Source organism: Chiloscyllium plagiosum, unplaced genomic scaffold, assembly GCF_037043375.1.
Source record: "Chiloscyllium plagiosum isolate Xiang-an unplaced genomic scaffold, Cpla_swu_hap1 HiC_scaffold_3, whole genome shotgun sequence".
Classification (NCBI taxonomy): domain Eukaryota; kingdom Metazoa; phylum Chordata; class Chondrichthyes; order Orectolobiformes; family Hemiscylliidae; genus Chiloscyllium; species Chiloscyllium plagiosum.
Genome location: NW_028270141.1, coordinates 119,016,620 through 119,037,129, shown reverse-complemented (window position 1 = coordinate 119,037,129; position 20,510 = coordinate 119,016,620). Strand labels below are relative to the sequence as shown.

Genomic DNA, 20,510 nt, shown 5'->3' with positions numbered 1-20,510 from the left:
GTGGACAGGGCAGCATTTATGCAACAGTGGGGTGGTTGGAGTGCTGGGGGAGAAAGGATGTTGGTAGTTCAGATTAAATGATTGGAATGTGAGAATGGCAGAACAATGTTGTGTCTAACTGCCAGACTTGAAAGAACAGGCAGTTCCACTGGGGTGGGAGAAGGGGAGAGAGGACATGGTGATAGAACATGTAACAGGTAAAGCTAAAAGAAAGGAAAGGAATGGGAGCTGGTTCGCAAGTTGAAGATGTTGAACTCCATATTAAGTCCATAAGGCAGTATCCTCTGGTGTTTAGAAGAGGTGATTTAATTGAAGCATACAAAATGCTGAGGGACCTGACTGGATAGATGTTGAAAGCATGTTTCCTCTTGTGAGACAGTCTAGGACTAAGGGTTATAGTTTGAAAGTAAGAGAGCATTTAAAACAGAGATGATGAAACACTTCTCGCAGAGGGGGTTCAGCATCTTTAGAATGCTATTTATAGGCAATGGATTGTGGAATCCTTAAATATTTTATATGGCAGAGTTAGGTAGATTCTTGATTATCTAGAGATGAAAGATCATTGAGGAAATGCAGGATTATAGAATTGAGGTCAAAGTCAAATCAGCAACGATCTAATGGAATGGCTGAGCATGCCTGAAGGGTTGAGTGGCTTATTCTTGTACGTTCACCTTAGATATGTTTTGGTTGGGGCAGGGATTGCATCCATGAGGCGTGTGAAGTGCTGTAATATAGATTGGCATAACGTAGGCAGCAAAATGATCATCTGGCAATATATTCAACTGATGTTGATTCAAGGTCAAAGAGAAGGTCTTTTTCCTTGATGATTTGGAAATGCCGGTGTTGGACTGGGTGTACAAAGTTTAAAAATCAAAGTTGAAAGCTAGTGTGCTTCCAATTAAACCTGTTGGACTATAACCTGGTGTTGTGTGATTTTTAACTTTTTCCTTGATGGACTTGTGATGTGCTGTCTCTATCTCTAAGGAGGTGACACAATTGCAGGACAGGTGTGGGAGTGTGGGCAGGAGCATGTTTGCTCACGATATTCCAGGCAAGTTTTGAACACTCAAGAATGAAAGATTAACCATTGGGACATTCCATTTACAAACCGGAAGAATAAAATCTTAATGCATTTCAAAATTTCTACTTTGTTACATTTTCTTTGAACATTTTGCTTTGCATGACACACAGTAACTAGGCTGGGGAGAGGCTTTAGAAGGAGAAGTCATATCATGAAATCTCAAAGAATACAAGTAGCCAGAATGATCAACCCTTTGCTCCAGGGGTTTTATGAATGTGGTGGGCTTGCTGACCCACTGTCTATCATACTTGTGATTTCGGAATGCTTTTAAATGTACACCTCCCAGCAGGGATTAAATGGAGAGATCAAAGTGCAGAAACCTGCAGCAACATAGCGTCCAAAGCACCAATAACCTCTCATGATCCCAACTGAGATCACTTCACTGGGTTGAACGAGGATTCTAAGGCTCATTTGAATCTCCTAGTCAACTGAACAAATTAGTATGGAAATGACAATTCCTAATGATTGAATGTGCAAGGAATTGGGCAAATAGGATTCAAACCATTATTGTTTCATGAGTATTGGTCTATGTTCAGGTAGTAAATGAATGGACAAAGAATAATATGAGGAAGACATAGACAACCACCTACTCTAAACTCCTGATCGAAAAGCTGCAAAGATAGTGTTTCCATAGACCAGATATGTGCAGTCTGCAGCAGCACATTGCCCTGGCAATTACACTGAATTATACTAACCTCTGCACTCTTGCAATGCTCTAAACTCTTGATTGCCAACACCTTTTTTCAATTAGTTCATGGGACATGAGAGTTGCTGGCCAGGCCAATGTTTATTGCTATCCTTAATTGCCCAGAGTGCAGTTAAGTGTCAGCCACATTCAGCTGAATTCAAATATTACCATTTGCCATGGCGGGATTTGAACTCAAGGTCCTAGAACATTGGTTTGGGGTTCAGTAACATTAGTACTACACCACTGCCTCCTGCAGTTCTCTTGAGTGAATAACTGCTGAGGAACTATCAGTTCACTAATAGTGGATAATCGACAGGACATTGCAGAAAGTTTCCAAGCTTCATAGGTCTCTCTCTCTTTTTCATTTATTCTTTGATGAGAGGTGGGTGTCACTACTAAGGTCAGCATTTGTTGTCCACCTCTAACTGTTCTTGAACTAAGTGACTTATTATGTCATTTCACGCTCTAGTTAGGAGTCAACTACATTAGGAGTCACATGTAGGCCAGACTGAGTAAAAAAGTGAGATTACTTTCCTTAAAAGGACATTAGTGAACCCGGGGGGATTTTTATGAGGTCGACAATAGTTTCATGATCAAGAGTGTGGTGCTGGAAAAGCACAGCAGGTCAGGCAGCATCCGAGGAGCAGGAGAATCGATGTTTCAGGCATACGTCCTTCATCAGTATTCCTGATGACGGGCTTATGCCCAAAATATCCATTCTCCTACTCCCCGGATGCTACCTGACTTGCTGAGCTTTTTCAGCACCCCACTCTCGACTCTGATCTCCAGTATCTGCAGTCCTCACTTTCTCAATAGTTTCATGATTACCATTACTGAGACTAGCTTTCGATTCCAGATTTTAGTAACTCATTTTAAGTTCCACTAGCTGAGGTGGGATTTGAAATGACGTTCCCCTTGAGTATTAGCCTGGGCCTCTGGATTATGAATCACTACTCTGCCACCACTAAGAAGTGTGCATTTAGTACCCCTGAAAGACCCCTCCTTATACAGATATCGGACCTGGGTAAGTACTGAAAAATAGTTTCCTTTTGTCATTTCTGATCATCTTTATTTTCCCATCACACCTTGGATACTATTTCCTGTGTCATTTCCCCCACTCCCAGTAACAGTTTGGGTTTCCAATACCACCACAGGCAGGAGTTCTCAAAGTAGGTCGATCTCACAGAACTGCAGTCATGGACCTCAGCAGAACATGTTGTAAAAGATACATACCATATGTCCCAAACAGGCATTGCACTACAAGGTTCTCGTCTTTCTGATGGATTTACTCACTGCCTTTTCATTTATAGACACAGTGTGAATCAGGCTGAGATAAGATATGCATCGCCTTCTGTTGACTGCATGGGCTGAAAGAAAATCATCTTAGTTTTATCCCAACTCTGAAAGTGTGCCCATTACTACTTTGCAGTAAACTGATAACCTCACTCAGACTGACTGCGAGAGAATGGCTAGTCCAGAAGTGGAGCAAACTGGGGGGCTCTTCGCAGAGAAAACATGGGGGAAAAAAAAGGAGGAAATACACACAAAACAAAACCTCATGATATAAATGGTAAAAGGGTTATGAAAGTTAAAAGAGGTCAAGCACCAATACACAGCAGCACAGGAAGGGAAACTGAAAACCCAAATCCTGCAACTCCTAACATTGTCAACTTTATTCCAAACGCCTCATGTGAGATGATGGTGTGCAAATTCATACATCTCAAGGCAGATTTAAGATCAGGAGCAAACTTGTTGCCTCAGAATGCTGCAGAATTCAGAGCAGATTCCCAGCTAACAATGCTAATGCTGATGTCAATTCTAAACAGACAGATTCCTGATGGTTCAGGAGATTAGTTGAACCAGACAATCCAGGAAGTTAGGTAAAAACAAGGACTGCAGATGCTGGAAATCAGATTCTGGATTAGTGGTGCTGGAAGAGCACAGCAGTTCAGGCAGCATCCGAGGAGCAGTAAAATCGACGTTTCGGGCAAAAGCCCTTCATCAGGAATAAAGGCAGAGAGCCTGAAGCGTGGAGAGATAAGTGAGAGGAGGGTGGGGGGTGGGGAGAATGTAGCATAGAGTACAATAGGTGAGTGGGGGAGGGGATGAAGGTGATAGGTCAGGGAGGAGGGTGGAGTGGATAGGTGGAAAAGAAGATAGGCAGGTAGGACAAGTCATGGGGACAGTGCTGAGCTGGAAGTTTGAAACTGGGATGAGGTGGGGGAAGGGGAAATGAGGAAGCTGTTGAAGTCCACATTGATGCCCTGGGGTTGAAGTGTTCCGAGGCGGAAGATGAGGCGTTCTTCCTCCAGGCGTCTGGTGGTGAGGGAGCGGCAGTGAAGGAGGCCCAGGACCTCCATGTCCTCGGCAGAGTGGGAGGGGGAGTTGAAATGTTGGGCCATAGGGCAGTGTGGTTGATTGGTGCGGGTGTCCCGGAAATGTTCCCTAAAATGCTCTGCTAGGAGGCGTCCAGTCTTCCCAATAAGAGGAGACCACATCGGGAGCAACGGATACAATAAATGAAATTGGTGGGTGTGCAGGTAAAACTTTGATGGATGTGGAAGGCTCCTTTAGGGCCTTGGATGGAGGTTGGGGGGGGGGGGGGGGGAGGTGTGGGCGCAGGTTTTGCAGTTCCTACGGTGGCAGGGGAAGGTGCCAGGATGGGAGGGTGGGTTGTAGGGAGGGGCGTGGACCTGACCAGGTAGTCACGGAGGGAACAGCTGCTGTGCTCTTCCAGCACCACTAATCCAGGAAGTTGTCAGCTTTGTTTCCTCATCTGTGCTGAGTTTATTGGCCTCAGTCAGGCTAATGATATGTAACCCAACTCAGAAAGGGCACTATAAGGTGCGATTTAGGAATTCAAGAAATATAATTCAGTTGTGTTCTGTAGTTTGGGAGAGGGAGGTGAAATCAGCTTCACAACTGATCAGGATTTGTGAAGCGGAAATTAGCAAGTTTCTCTCCTCGGAAAGTTAAAGGGTCAATTGAAATGACAAGACTGCGAGTGAGAGATTTTGAGAGGTAAGGAATTAAGATTTACAAAGCCAAACTAGGTTAATATATTGTGAAATACATCATTCATTATCTACTTCAATGATGCAGCAAGCCCTGTGCACGGAGATTGGGTAAGGTTGCAGTCAGGGTCATCTGTGATACACTGTGATTATAAGGCCTGCCACTGACACTCCCTGTCTAGGTATACACACTTTAACAATGATCAGAGAGTGATTGGCATATGTGGCCGGCTGCACACAAATTACCTGCATTCAACCTCCCATTCCCAATCTCTCCTTTTGCTGTCTTCGACTAGGAGACTGCCTAGCAAGACCCAAAGTGCAGGAAACAAAACAAATCTCTAAAATGGAGAAATAAATCAGTAAGAAATGAAAAAGAGAGAAATCGTGTACTGCACAGATCAAGGAATGTTTTTGAAAACATTTCATTAATGTAGCTGACTTGTTGAGCAAACCGAAGCGCAGAGAACTGTCACAACGCTAATCAGCCGTATAAAAACAAGCAGCAGTTAGACAGGATTGTACAGACAAATAAATAAATGGGTAGGTGCAGAACCAAAAATAAACTCATAGGAAATAAGAGGAACCAGCCCTACTCTTGAATTAACATAGAGAGGGCATAAATACTGGAAAGGAGAGGGGAAGGAAGCGAAGCAAAAGTTGGAATTTTTTATGGATTGTGTTGCGTGGTGCTTAGATATTACAGTAAGGTTATTTTAAAAAGGTCATTTTTAAATGTGTACTTAAAAAAAAAGAAGTGTCTACATACATGTCAAGTCTAAGCGTTTTTTTTTTGGGTTCACCCTATCGGAATTCCAAGTAGTAAGTAAATGACCAATCTCCCTATGTTATACAGGACTGATTAATGGGAAACCCAGCAGGAATGGCGTATGTGAGCCTTGTAGAATCACTGGCTATTTGGCCAATTTTGCATGTGCTGGCTCTTTGAAAGCTCACTTCTTTTCAGCCTCATTTTAAATGGAGGAGGAGCTAGGTGTGCACATTTTGCAGCAGAGTTTTACCAATAGCCATGAAAAGAGGGATACAGCTTCAGCCTTAAAAGGGACGGACACAGTTCAGCATCTGTGGTGGAGCCAGGAAAGTTTCTTCTACAGAGTGAGGCAGAATCTCTAGTTTTCTAACATTGGTCTCTGTGCGGTAGAAACTGTAGCATGGTTTCACATTTACCTGAAGCTTGCATCTCCTGAATGAGTGTTTGATGGTTCGCCATGGTTGCAATCATAGCATCAACTTGAGCAGCAGTCCAAATGGCCTTGCATTGGATGGAGTTAGCGAGAGTGTGGAAAATCTGGGCCAGGCCATATTCATTTGATTTGAATCATACCTTTCACGTAGTAAAACATCTCAAAATGCTTCACAGCAATGTCATCAAACAAAATGTGACACTGATCCCCATTTAACCTGAACTGTAACTGGTGAATTGCAGAGGCTTCGGATATTCATCTGTATGTAATTGGTGATGTTTTCCTCATGTAAAGCCTAGAACTTGTGCTGGAAAAGGCACAGCAAAGGTTTCCAAGCATCATGGTTCTGACCAAAACTAGGGGCAGACAATTAGTTCCCATTCCTCCTCTCTCCTCTTTTTGAGCATGTTTGCATGTTTGCAAGCAACACTGAAGAAAAAGTAAGGCGTTGTATCTGTCATTAGTACTAAAGTACATATTAATGCAATTAGAGTCAGAGACTCAAAGATATACAGCACGGAAACAGACCTTTTGGGCCAACTTGCCCATGCTGGTCAGATTTCCTAAATTAATCTGGTCCTATTTGCCAGCACTTGGCCCATATCCCTCCAACCCCTTCCTATTCATATACCCATCCAGATGTTTTTTAAATGTTGCAATCGTACCAGCCTCCACCACTTCCTCTGGCAGCTCATTTCATTCATGCAGCCCTCTCTGTATGAAAATGTTGCCCCTTAGGTCCCTTTTAAATCTTGCCCCTCTCACCTTAAACCTATACTCTCCTCAGGGAAAGGAACTTGTCTATTCATCCCATCCATCCCACTCATGATTTTATAAACCTCTATAAGGTCATCCTTCAGCCTACAATGCTCCAGGGAAAACAGTCCCAGCCTATTCAATCACTCCTTATAGCTCAAACCCTCCAACCCTGGCAGCATCCTTGTAAATCTTTTCTGAACCCTTTCAAGTTTCACAACATGCTGCCAACAGGAGGGAGACCAGAATTGCATGCAATACTCCAAAAGTGGCCGAACTAATGTCCTGTAAAGCTGCAACATGACCTCCATTTATCAGGACATGTGGTCCAGATATATAGCACAGCAGTTCAGAATATTGAGAATGTTGTTATCCAGTGTGCTATTGTAAAGGAATTTTAATATCTCAAGATTTTTAAATCACAACAATGGGGCTGCCTTGTTTTAAAATTCCCAAGCACCGCTTCAATTTCACCTGCAGTTAAGTGAGGATTTTGTGAGACATAGCAACCAATTTTGAAAATTTTTTTCCCACTTTAAAACTGGAAAAGAAATATAGCAAATCATCCCGCAGTTCTTTAATTAAAACAGAGCTAAATTAGTATAATTTGAGTGGTTAAGTAAGAAGAAGAAAACTGTAGCAACTACACTTAAGATATGAACCACTACTTTACAATAATGATTCACCACTGGCACCACACATGGGGAAGAAAGACAACATATGGTTTTAAGTGACGCTGGTGATATTTTGATCAAGGCAGGCAGATCTAACTGAGTACTCATTTTTTTATATTTTTGTTATAAGTTCCCATATCCTTTTTTTTTAATAGAAATCACTATTAATTTGTCAGAAAGTAATTGCACCTTGTTCCCCATTATGGCACTATAGTGACTCCACCGGGGTAAAACTGTAATTACACTGTAACCAATTGACACGAGCAATTTCCACTATTAATATTCAGATACGTACTTATAACAGAAAAAGCTGACAGGAAATGAGCATCGGCATGAGATTTTAAGTATTAATAGTGTATCGTTAATCTTAACGCATTGGGGGAAATCGGGGTATGGTCTGGTCTTCAGGAGAAACAGGGTTGGAGGCTGGTAGGTATGTGAAGTAGGTTGTGCGGGTGTAATTCAATCTGCATTTAAAGTCACAATTTCTTTCCTTATCATTCTGCATCCATTATAAGTTTGTTAACGTTCATCTTTATAATAGAAACTGCCATGCACAGGAATTGCACCGTCTTCTCTCCCTCTCACCCCTCCTTCCTAAATGGGATTAAATATCATCTTTTTAATGATACTGATTTAGATGAATTAACCCGATAGGGTAAGTAAATGAAGTCACCCTAAAACTACAATCAACAAACCTAGTGGACGATGAATAAACCAAGAATATTTCATTACAACTTGAAGCAAGTTACAAATACAGTTATCTCAAAACCAACACCCTTGAGACAAGGCCATACTGAATTTTGGGTATTTCCAAATTTCAGTTAAGGCCCTAAGTGTTTTGGATCAAATTGAGTCGTTGGCCAAGGGTTGCTTTAGGTGGAGGACTGAGTGAGGAGTGAAGTGGTAAAGCTAATAACTAGTTTGGAGTCATATCATATCAATGGTCTAGAATTTTACTCAACTAAAATTGATGCATGGACTAGCATAAACAATGTCTAATTTTCAGGCACTGCCAGATTGTGGGCAGCCAGATTTACAAGTTTTGACACTTTGCTATCAGAACAACATTGATACTCTGCAACGGTCTGAGGGAAGAGCATCAAGGGGATCAGGATCACACCAGGAGCTTCACAGAATTCTCTTCACAAAAAAATGAAAATTCAACAACATCAGTTCGAGGTTTGTAGGTGCAGAAAGCCAAAGGCAATGTAAATATGACGCCCATTTAATTTGGAAGGTAATGCAAGGTCAACTTTTCCCTTCAAAACCACACTCTAATCCTCATTAATCTTTAGCTGCCTTCCATGCTCGAACCCACCTCTTTCCTCTGTACCTTTCTTGATATTCTGAAATAGGCTCATCAAGGAATTAATTCCTACCTCCATTCTTTATTCCCAGTGACAGCTGCTGGGGCGAATCTTACAAACCTCCTTGCCATCCCAGTTAACTCACACATTACACCCCTCAATGAATTATTGCAACAGCTCAATACTCATTGACCTCTCTATATTTCTACCAAGAAAGTCAGATCTCTCACAAATAAGAACGTAGGCATTCACTACTTCATCGACAACTGCGGCATTGTTGGAAGCTTAGCTTATGGATGTAATCTCCTCTTTTCAGAACTTCATGCAGTTCTTCCTTTAACCTGTCCTTTAAAATCCATCTTCTTCTCTATCTATCCAAAACTTAACTTGACTTTGACAAAGGAATGATTTCCATCCTTTCCACCTTCATCATTTAACCAAGCAACTGCTGAGCCTTGGAGATTACAGCCTCCATTTTCAGTGGGCTTAGTCCTTCCTGCTCACAGTTTACCATTCAACTATTTTTGCTTATGAAGGGCTTTTGCCAGAAACGTCGATTTTCCTGCTCCTCGGATGCTGCCTAACCTGCTGTGCTTTTCCAGCACCACACTCTTCATTCAATAATACAATACTCAAGGAATACAATACTCTACCATAAACCTTTCTACTTACTGTTTTCCCTTCAAGATCCTCCTTAACACTGTGATCATACTTTTAGATGCCTCTGTAATACCTCCTCTTTTGTCTCAGTGAGTTTTTTTCACTCATTAAAGTGCCTTGAGATATCATTCTACATAAAAGAAGCTATATAAATGCAAATTGTTATTGTTCTAGTATGCCTCAAGTAAGACTAAAGAGAACCAATTGTCCACTGACAGAGAGCAGAGAGCAAATAAGGACTCAATGTTAAAGGAGTACTTATTAACTACGTCAAAAAATATTTAGACAAAGTGTTGAATGGTTAAAGCAAGGTAGGGAAAATCAAAAAGTCCTCATAGCTCACTGGTTCCTGGGAGGACAGGCAAAGGAATAGAATTCCACCCTAATGCTCCTGGACAACATTAGGATCAAAATGAAAATTTGTTGAATGTGCTTGATTACCCCTGGAGACTGGGAAGCACTTGTCTACAATTCTCCCTTCAGGGGATGAAAAAGCTTTGGGAGAGTTCACAATAAAAATGCATTGTGCAGGAGTTTGAGAGCAGGAGACATGGGGTTGATTATTTTTGTCCAAGCACACTCTCATTCTAATGCAGAATATGTATCATTTATGTAGAGTCATAGCACGGAAACTGACTCTTTGGTCCAACTTGTCCACGCTGACCAGATATCCTAAACTGATCTAGTCCCATTTGCCAGCACCTGGCCCATATCCCTCTAAACCTTTCTTATTCATATACTCATCCAGTTTTAAATGTTGTAATTGTACCAGCCCCACCACTTCCTCTGACAGTTTGTTCCATATATACACCAGCCTCTCACCTTAAACCTATGCCTAAAGTTTTAGGCACCCCTACCTTGGGAAAAAGACCATGGCTATTCACCTTATCCATGCCCCTCATGAGTTTTACAAACCTCTAGAAGGTCACCCCTCAGCCTCTGATACTCCAGGGGGAGTATCTCTCACTGACACCTCAATTACTTGCCCTGAGAAGGTTAAGTATTGCACCTTCTCTCATAGGTACATCCCACATTGAGTAAGAACATTTTCTTGTACTCAGTTGACTAATTCCTTTCCATCCAAGCCCTTTGGCAGGCCCAGTCTATGTTTGGAAAATTAATATCCCCACCATCACAACCCTATTATTCCTTCTCAATGTTTGCTTCTCAATTTCCCGCTGATGAATGGGATCCATTTTTTTTCCCCATATTACGATAAAAAAACCTTCATGGCTTGTAAAATGACTGAGTGACAAGGCCATGCAGCCAACTAAAGCTGATGGACTGATATAGCCTGAATTCCTTGAAAACTTAGGTTGCTATGGAGATTTGCCACACTTACGAATTAGGAATCGGAAAACAAAAATATTTTCCAATTCTGGGAACATGAGAGGCAGACGAGGGTGACAGAAGGAGAATCTTGCCCTGAATATTTACATTCGCGCTCTCAGCGGTTGTTCTGAGTGGCATCAGCAGAAACCTGGTCACCTCCCCCTAGAACAGCTGGAGAAACTAGAGAAAAATTTGCCTCAGCTTTCAAATGAAATTTTAAAAACACACTTTCAATGCAGTAAGTTCTTTCTGAGCCCAAATGGTTAACCTGCATTGTTCCTCTGAACAGCTGCTGGGTGGCTTTACAACTTTCAAAGGAGAAATCTTTGTCTAAAAAAAACACAGACAAGTGTATTTAAATCTGTGGTGGGTGGTAACAATAATGCTGATGGTACAGCTGTGGACAAGAACAACTTAAAATCTAATCACAGTAGAAAGGTTTGGGCATAACGTTGCATGAAAAATTTGATTTAAAAACAACATAACTTGGATTTCTTAGGCCCAACACTGCATGTTAATTTTGAGTGAAGACCAGAGGATGAGAGTCACACGACGAGAGATTCACCAGTGACACACTCATTAGCATGTTCACTTAGCTGACATTTGCACTTGTTCCTATAATCATTTCACCTAATCCCTGTTGAGTCCCTCTCATCATCCGGAAGATCACTGGTTAGCTGCCTCATTCACATATGGTACGCATATAATTACACTCATTCCGTTCTGCAGTCCATAAATATGATGAGTTCCTGGCATGGGGCCACCATTTCATCTGCACTGTATAAGGGAGCCAGTATGTCACGGAAAAGGGGTGAGGTACAGTCAGAATTCAGATGTAAAGTAGCTTCTGTAAGCTCGAAAAAAAAAGCAATTTTTCCATGGAGATACATTTTGTATACAATTATTCTGTGCTACAAACTAAGTAATATTATTACAACAGTAAGCACTTATGTCTTAATTTTCTTTTTCTTTATCCTTGTTACTTTGAGAGTTTGTCAACCACTGTCAGACATCAGTTTTGCTTCATGATCAATCAGCCTGGAGACAGGGCAGAGATGGGCGTGTTGGGGGGGCGGGGGAAGAGAGATGGTGGATGGAAGGTGCCTTTCATGTTAAAAAAAAAACATGACAACTAAGACTGGTTCTCTCCTCCACCATCTCTCAGCCCACAGAGGAAATGTCCCACTGTGGCAAAACTTGCTATTTAGCCTTGGCAAGAGCTCTGGACAGCCAGTGGTGTGTGAGCTCAGTAGTTCCTATTTCAATCAGTAAATACTGATTGCAACTTACAATGTTGGACAAATCCCTTCTCGGAGGGTCTCACAGTCAGAGTGCTTGGATCTTTTGCAACTGGTTACACTCCATCCAGTGGGAATACATCCTCTAGTGCACTCATGAAAGTTTCACTAAAATAAAATTAAACACCATAACACCTCAGAGCACATTCAGAAATGAATAGGAATAAAAATAAAATATTATTTGTTATTGACATTAATCAAAGTATCCATGACAGAAAGAGATTGACAGTGAAAGAGAGAGAGAGAGAAAAAAATGAATGATATATACTGCCACATCCCTGAAGGTCACTGACACAGGACTGGGCCAAGTGACTATCTGTCTTACGTCAATTCTGGCACTTAGTGCTGAGTAGGGACAGACAAAATGAAGTAAGGTAAAGGCACCAAAACAAGTCCCATTAAAAAACCAACTCAGTCTGAACATTTTCCCAATTCAGTTTGTAGACTGGACTTTGCAGCTATTAAATTGATTGCTGAAGCAAAGAGAGAAAATATTTTTGCCAATTACCTTTTGCTGTGTTCCATTCTCCTCCTGAAAAAAGTGGCACTTAAATCTCTGAAGCATTCCACAGGGGTGAGCCACATTCTGGTCACTGTTGGGTGTCCTGCCCCCATATGTCTGCCATCTCTTACCAACAGAGGTCACTGGGCAGTGAGACCCTGGCTGACTCTAATCTCACTGCAGCCCAGAACCTTGGCTGCAACTACCTCCGGCTCAGCTGAATACAGCTACGTTGATACAGGCCAGGGAGCAAGCGTCAAATTTTCATCAAGTCACGTCCAGTTACAAATCACATAGTGCACTTGTTATCCCTCAGACTGGAGACAATCACTTGCACAAAGAAGCAGATATTTAATTTTAAGCAGAGGCTGATATGGCCTTGATTTAAGAACAATTTCTTTCATATTAATGACTAAGTTAATAAATGCTCAGTCACATTTTTAAAGACTTAAAACTATTTCTATATTATCAAAGTGATCATTGAATATCACCTGTTGAACACGATGAGATGCAGGACTACTTTCAAACGGCCAACCTTCCGCAGTAAATGGCATACTCTGGCCGCATCACATGAAATGATATAAATACAAGGTAAATATGTAGAAACTTTATCAAACGTTCACAAATACAACATTCACTTGTAACTATTAAAAATGAAGGAAAAACATTCCCAACATCACCAAATCACAGCTGACTTGGAGCCTATGTTTAACTTGGTCCTATGTTTAATGAGTGAAAGCTGAAAAAGCTGTCTATTCACATGCATGGAAAAGTACTTACACCAATTCATTTCCTCATTGTGAAAACTTGTAAACAAATTCTTGGCAAATTCAATATGGAGCATTTTTATTGCTGCAATTACATGTTGCATAGCACAGACAATCTGTAATAAAGGTTGCACCTCTTGATCTACACGTGTTTAGCTAATTGATTCTATTCACTACAACTCACACTACAGTCAGAGTTATAAAGGTACTAACATCTTAGGAGACCTGTGTGTAGTATGTTAAGTGTTCGTTTTCCTAACTCAGTGGTGAATCTAGTTCAACAGCCAAGGGCTTTTGGAATTCCACCAAAATGGGATACCACCAGCCTCTACAAAAGTCAATACTAACTCTTAAATATGGAAGTAAATGCAAGGACTGTGGTTTGTCTGTTTGTAATACTCTCGCATGCAACGTCTACTCAAAAGTATTTTGTTTTTAGTTTAAAACCTTGCTGTAAAACTGTCCATTTACCAACCCCCAACAGACACAATTGCTGCCTTGAAAGCAGGGATGGGGGAAATGGGGAATCAAAAGGGTTAAAAACGTTTTGGGTCTCTTCTGCTCATTTTAACTGATACTGATTTTTCAGGAGTTAAGAGAAATGCTAAAAATATCAACAACCAACTATTAAGAAAAGAACAAAAACAAGTACATGATTTGCACTATTCTGGCTTATGGTCAGCGTGGGATTTTTGTATGCCATTTTAAAAGGTCTTTTTATTTTGTTATACTTTATCTCTCCAACTTTTCACCTTACACTCACTTCTAATAGTGAGATTGGGATAGGCTTAATCTATTGCAGTTACAGGAATTCTGGTAGCGTTATATTTAGGTGTATGTTGTGGTCTTACAGGTAATGTTCTGCGTCATTCTGTTTCAAGGCTGCTCAGTGGCCTGCAGAAAAACCAATAAAACCCTAATGCTGAAAACCAAGAGATCCATGCTGACAACCTGCAAACGTGTTGAATTCCGTAGGAAATGGGTTTCAGGCTGCATGCAAATTGCACGGTTATGCTGACAAGAAGTGGTTAGTGTGACAATGATAACAAATATATGCAATGTGCACAGTTACAGCCAGCAGCCCAATCCCAAGCACACAGGTATCTTAATTTTAATAATAACTGAGTACAAAGTACTGGCGTCTGACCTTTATCCAGGGTCATAAAAGTGGTGGAGGTCTTCATCAGTAATCAATGTTCACTGCACTGTTCACTTTTAAAAATAAAATCTGAAGTGATAAACATGTTGGCAGCAAGAAGACAGCGCAACGCTCTGCTCAGTGAAGTTCCCAGTGCCTGGGAGAGGCAGTGGTATGGCGGTAATGTTGCTGGATTAGGAATCCAGATTCCTGGCCAATGCTCTGGGGACATGGGTCTGAATTCCACTGCAGCAGTGGGGTGAATTCAATAATGGGGGGGGGGGAGGCTCAGAATTTAAAGCTAATGGCTATTGTTGTGAAAACTCACCTGGTTTTCTAATGCCATCCAGGGGAAGAAATCTGCTGTCCTTACCTGGTCTGGCCGACACACCTACAGCAATGCGGTTGTCTGGAAGCTACTCAGTTCAAGGGCCAATTAGGGACAGACAATAAATACTGGCCTTGGCAAATACAAAAGGGTCAGGCTCAGAGATTGAAATAGCATTTGGGACACCGAGAACATGAGACAGAAACACACAAGGTGCCTTTTGCATACTTTAGTCCCAGGTGCTAATAAAAACACTAAGAAAAAGCTGTGTCTATTGACATAAAAGCGCATTATGCACTGCTTATATTTGTGTATTCAAATGGGTGATGCAGTGAATGGGGAGCGGGAGCTGGGTGTGGGGATTGATTGGAGAATGTGCCTGTGAACGGGGCAAAGGGGCTGCTGTGAAGGGGAATTCCACTCCCATCCATGTTCCATTCCCCTCCGGCCCTCACTCCCACTCCATCCGTATCCCCATCAAAGAAAACCCCTCAATTTTGGAATTGAGCATAGTTACAAGTTGACACTGGTTGCCAGCAAACACGGATAGTCTACATCTGACTTTCCCTGGTTATCCTCCAATTTCAGAACTTCCCACTTGTACGGGATAGGGCAGGAATTGAGTGCAAATGTGAGAGCAAGGAAGAAAGGACAGGATGCAAAGAGGGAAAGACATTGACAGGCAGGGAAAATGTCAGCGATGAAAGGAAAAGAGACATAAGCAGGCACATGAAGAGAGTAACCCGTACATTTCCAAGAAGATAGTGACACAGAGATAGAAAGCAGAATGGAAAGAAAGAAAAAGAACAACGTAGATCAAACACACAAATGCACTAAAGGTACATAAGCACAGCAAGAATGGAAAGTAGAAGACAAATGTTTGTGGTGGGGGGGGGGTTCACAGTTTGGAAAGAGAGACAGACAACAAAAAGAGACACTAAAAGAGATAGACACACGCACTGATAGAAGACAGACTGACAGACAACAGAATTATTGTTACGATCATAGTCTTCAAAACCAAAAAAAAGGAGAGAGAGTGAGAGAAATAATGTAACAAGTGACATCACTGGTTCACCAATGTCTTTAAGATGTCATGCTGCTCTTAGTATTGGATTAAGTAGTTGGATTTTAAAATGATCATCAATTAGCACTTCATAATATCATCCAATGTTCAGGTAGATATATCAGGGTAAGTGTTTGAAGTTTGAGCAGCTTTGGCTCAGGGTTTATGAGCTGGACACAATAACAGACACTGCAATCTATCTGGGATGGGGATGGTTACTTGGATTGTTTGAATATCTCGTAGGACATTGTGTTAGGATATGGCCAGTGATCACTAACATATATGTAAATATATAGGTTGGATCTCTCACTTGCAGAGAGCAGAGGACAGGAGTGTAGGAGTGTCAGCCTCTGCACTTGGGTCAATAGGTTTGAGGTTCCTGAAGTTTGCAGGCGGTGAAGGGTTGGGGGGGGGGAGGGAGGGGGTGCGGAGCTGCTTTGGGATGGATAGGCTAAATGATTATGGAGCTGTGGTACAGGAAACCAGCCAAGCAGGGGGCTGACAAAGGGAATGTAATGGTAGTAGGGGCCAGCATAGTCGGGAAGTTTGAGACTGTTCTCTGGAGCAAGGAGTGAGAGTCCAGATGGTTGTGTGGTCTGCCTGTTGCCTGGTTTCAGAATATCTGCTCTGGGCTGGAAAGGAACTTGCAATGAGATGGGTTGGATCCAAATATCCTGGTCTATGTATGCACCGATAACATAGTTAGAATTAGGAAAGAGGTTCTGCATAGGTGAAAGTGAGGACTGCAGATGCTGGAGATCAGAGACAAGATTAGAATGTGGCTGGAAAAGCACAGCAGGTCAGCAGCATCCGAGGAGCAGGAAAATCAACATTTTGGGCAGGAGCCCTTCATCAGGTTCTGCATAGTCAGCAAGAAGAACTAGGCACCAAATTAAGAAGCAACACCTCAAAGGTAATAACGTTTGGATTATTACCTCAGCCTCATACAAATTGGCATTGGGTAAACAAGGTGAAAGAGATGAATGCATGACTGAAAGACAAATGAGGGAGAGTGATGAGAGGTTCCAGTTGATGGGGCACTGGCACCAATACTGGGGAAAGCATGATCTGTACCAGTAGGACAGTCTCCGTACCTGGTCTGGTGTTCTTGTGAACCACGTAACTTGGGAAGTACAGGAGGTTTTAAACTTAAGAGTAGGGCAAGGGCCTACATTTGGAAAGTTGTGGTGAATCAAACAGGAATGCAACAGAGGAAGGAATTAATATGGAAAATAATAAACAGATCATAACTGGCAGTGACAAAGTATACATATCCATGAGTAGATCAGCAGATATGAAGAGAGATTACAAAAATAAAGGTCAAAACTTAAGACATTTGAATCAAAACAGATAGTAGTGCAAATTGAGGTAAATAAATACAATGTAGTGGTCATCACTGACATATGGCTGCAGGATGACTTGGTTTGGGACCTGAATATTTAAGAGTATGTGACATTTAGGAAAGACAGGAATCTATAAAAGAGTGGATTAGTGGATCTGTTAATTAAAGATAATTTTGGCAAAAGAGAGGGATGATTGAAATTCAGGAAACAAGGATATAGAAACAGGCTGTGTAGAGATGGAGAACGAAACTGGAAAGAGGTCATCTGGGAGAATTATCTACAGTCCCTCTAACAGTAACTATATGGTAGGACAAAGTATCGAAGAGGAAATAATAGGACTTTGTCAAAAGGATCCAACGATTATCATGGGATATTTTAAGCCACATGCATAGTAGAAAACCAGATGGGGAAAAATGGTTTAGATGAGGAAGTCATTGAAAGTTCAAGACAATTTCATCAACCAGCATGTTATGGTAGCCACCAGAGCATAGGTTAGACTAGAACTGGTCTTAACCAATGAGGTGGGATTAATTACTGACCTCATAATCACAGTGCCCGCAGATGTCAGCAACCATTGCAAAGCTCTAGAATGCAAAGAGATCTGGGTGTCCACATGCATGAAATGCAGAAGGTTGGTATGCAGATACAGCCAGTAATCAGAAAGCCAATAGTTTCTTATGTTTGTTATAAGGGGGGGATTGAATGCAACTGTAGGGAGGTTATGCTTCAGTCATACAGGGTTATATTGGTGAGACCACATCTGGAGAAGTGTGTACAGTATTGGTGGCCATACTGACAGAAGGATGTTAACATGTTGGAAGCAGGTTGGAGATGGTGTATTTGACTAACAGTTGGAATGAGGAAAGGCTAATAAACAGGCTATGCCGATACCCACTGGAGTTTAGAAGAGTAACTTAATTGAAAAATACAAGAAATTGAGGGGCTTGACCAGGTGGATGTTGAAATGATGTTTTCTCTTGTGTGAGAATCTAGAACTAGAGGCTAAAGTTTAAAAGCAAGGAGTGACCCATTTGTGACAGTGCCCCTAGAGGTGAGGATTTTTTTTTCTCTCTGATGGTTGGAGTATTTGATCTTCCTTAAAAGGCAGTGGTTGTAGAATCTTTAAATGTTTTTAAAGTAGAGGAAGATAGATTCTTGATTACTTGGGGGAATTAAGGATTATCGGGGCTTTGCAGGCATTTAGAGTTGAGGTTAAAATCTGATCAGCCGTGATCATATTGAATAGCAGAGCAGCTTTGAAGGGCTGAGTGGCCTACTCCTGTCTCTTTTTTTTATATGAAATCAGTAAAATAAAGAAGCCATCAACATTGCTCTTTTTAAAAATTTTGTCTTCGTTTTAAACTCAATATTTATATGGAACAGAACTGAGCATTTGTTCTGAATGGGATTCTGTACTATTTCAGCAAAAGGGATGGAAAATGACAAACAAGCATTTTTTTTTAAGAGACAAAAACCTGAAAAGATGCTGGAATCCAAAGTAGGCAAGTAAGAAGCTGGAAGAACACAGCAAGCCAGGCAGCATCAGGAGATGGAGAAATCGACATTTTGGGTGTAACTCTTCTTCAGGACTGAGGGTGGGTGTGGGGGGAGCTGCAAATAAAGGGGATGATGGGGGCAAGGTGTTGAGGTGGGGATAAGTGAAGACAGGAGAGGGTACAACCTGGTTGGTCAATGGGAAGAATGAACCCGGTTGGTGGCAGGGAGCAGAGGAAGGGAGGGGGAGGGGCTGGGATGGGAGGTTATTTGAAATTGGAGAACTCAATGTTGAGTCCTCCAGGTTGTGGGCTGCTCAGGCAGAAGATGAAGTGTTGTTCCTCCAATTTGCGGTTTGGTTTGTTGTGACAATGGAGGAGGCCAAGAATGGTCATGGTGGCAAGGGAGTGGGAACGGGAATTAAAATGGGCAGTGACTGGGAGGTCTGGTCAGTTCCTGTAAGCCTGGCTGCGATGCTCGGTGAGCCATTCCCTAATTTTACGTTTGGGCTCCCTGATGTAGAGAAAGCCACATCGGGAGCACCTGATGAAGCAAACTCCAAATAGACCCCATCACCAAGAACATCTTCTCCTCCCCACCCCTCTCTGCCTTTTGCAAGGATCATTCCCTTCGACAGTCCTTGGTTCCTGCCATCCACCACCAACTCTCCCGAACCCCCAGGCACCTTCCCCTGCAACTGGAAAAGATGCAAAACCTGTCGGTACACGACCCCCCCTTCACCTCCACCCCGGGCCCCAAACAGATTCCTTCCAGGTGAGACAGAGGTTCACCTGCCTCTCCTCCAACCTAGTTTCCTGCATCAGGAGCTCCTGATGTGGTCTTTTTTACATTGGGGAGACTAACGTAAACTTAGGGAACAGTTCACCGAGCATCGCAGCCAGGCTTGTTGGGGCCACCCTGACCTCGCAGTCACTGCCCATTTTAATTTCCATTCCCACTCCCTCTCTGACATGACCATCCTTGGCCTCCTCCATTGCCACAACAAACCAAACCACAAATTGGAGGAACCATACCCTCATCTTCTGCCTGGACACCCTACATCCCACAGAACTCAACACCGAGTTATCCAATTTCAAATAACCTCCCTTCCCTTCCCTTCCCTTCCCCGCCCCTCCTCCTCCTCCTCCACCTCCATTTCACACCTCCCTGCCATCTACTGGATTCATTCCTCCCACTGACCAACCAGGTCGTACCCTCTACCTGTGTTCACCTATCCCCAGCTCACCACCCTGCCCCCGCCACCCCCTTTATCTGCAGTTCCCCCCACATCCACCCCCAGTCCTGAAGAAGGGTTAAGGGTTACACCCAAAAGGTCGACTTCACCATCTGCTGATGCTGCTTGCCTTGCTGGATTCTTCCAGCTCCATGACTGTTTTTTTAAACAGAGGAAACTCTAGTGATTTCCTCAAGCAGTTAACCTTCGATAGTTATGAACCACAGTCCTGCAGACCTGAACAACATGAATGAGGTGAACTTTGACTCATGTGTGATATTTAACTGAACTGCTGAGCTAACCTGAATTAAATAGTCAATCTAAACATTCTGTAACCGACACTGAAAAGCTCCAAATCTTAGTTATGATCCAACTTGATAGTTCAAACTTAAAATGTAAGATCTCTGTTGCTGGATTTCAAGGTCAACAGCAACATGCCGGAGAGGAAACAGAGACCTTCTCTTTAACTCTTTGAGGACTGCAGTAGCATTTCTGCACCAATGCAAACAATCAAGAGGAAAAAAGTACTCAAGGTTGCAATAACTCGGATTAAGAAAACATTCTACAAGTTGCAAACATTTTTCCAATTCACTACATTCAAAATTTACGGAAATTTGTTTTGG

At 42.2% G+C, this 20,510-nt stretch overlaps 1 protein-coding gene across 7 annotated transcripts in view; it reads right to left on the bottom strand.

The window, feature by feature from the left end:
- sobpa (sine oculis binding protein homolog (Drosophila) a) overlaps window positions 1-20,510 on the bottom strand; it is a 354,580-nt gene that overhangs the window by 117,150 nt on the left and 216,920 nt on the right. For 5 of the 7 annotated variants that reach the window (XM_043687068.2, XM_043687067.2, XM_043687070.2 and 2 more), the window contains exon 5: window positions 13,012-13,077. The exons of the other annotated variants lie outside the window; for them this stretch is intronic. In XM_043687068.2, the coding sequence (XP_043543003.1) occupies window positions 13,012-13,077 (66 nt within the window). The remainder of the gene's footprint in view (window positions 1-13,011; window positions 13,078-20,510) is intronic. 7 annotated transcript variants of the gene reach the window in all.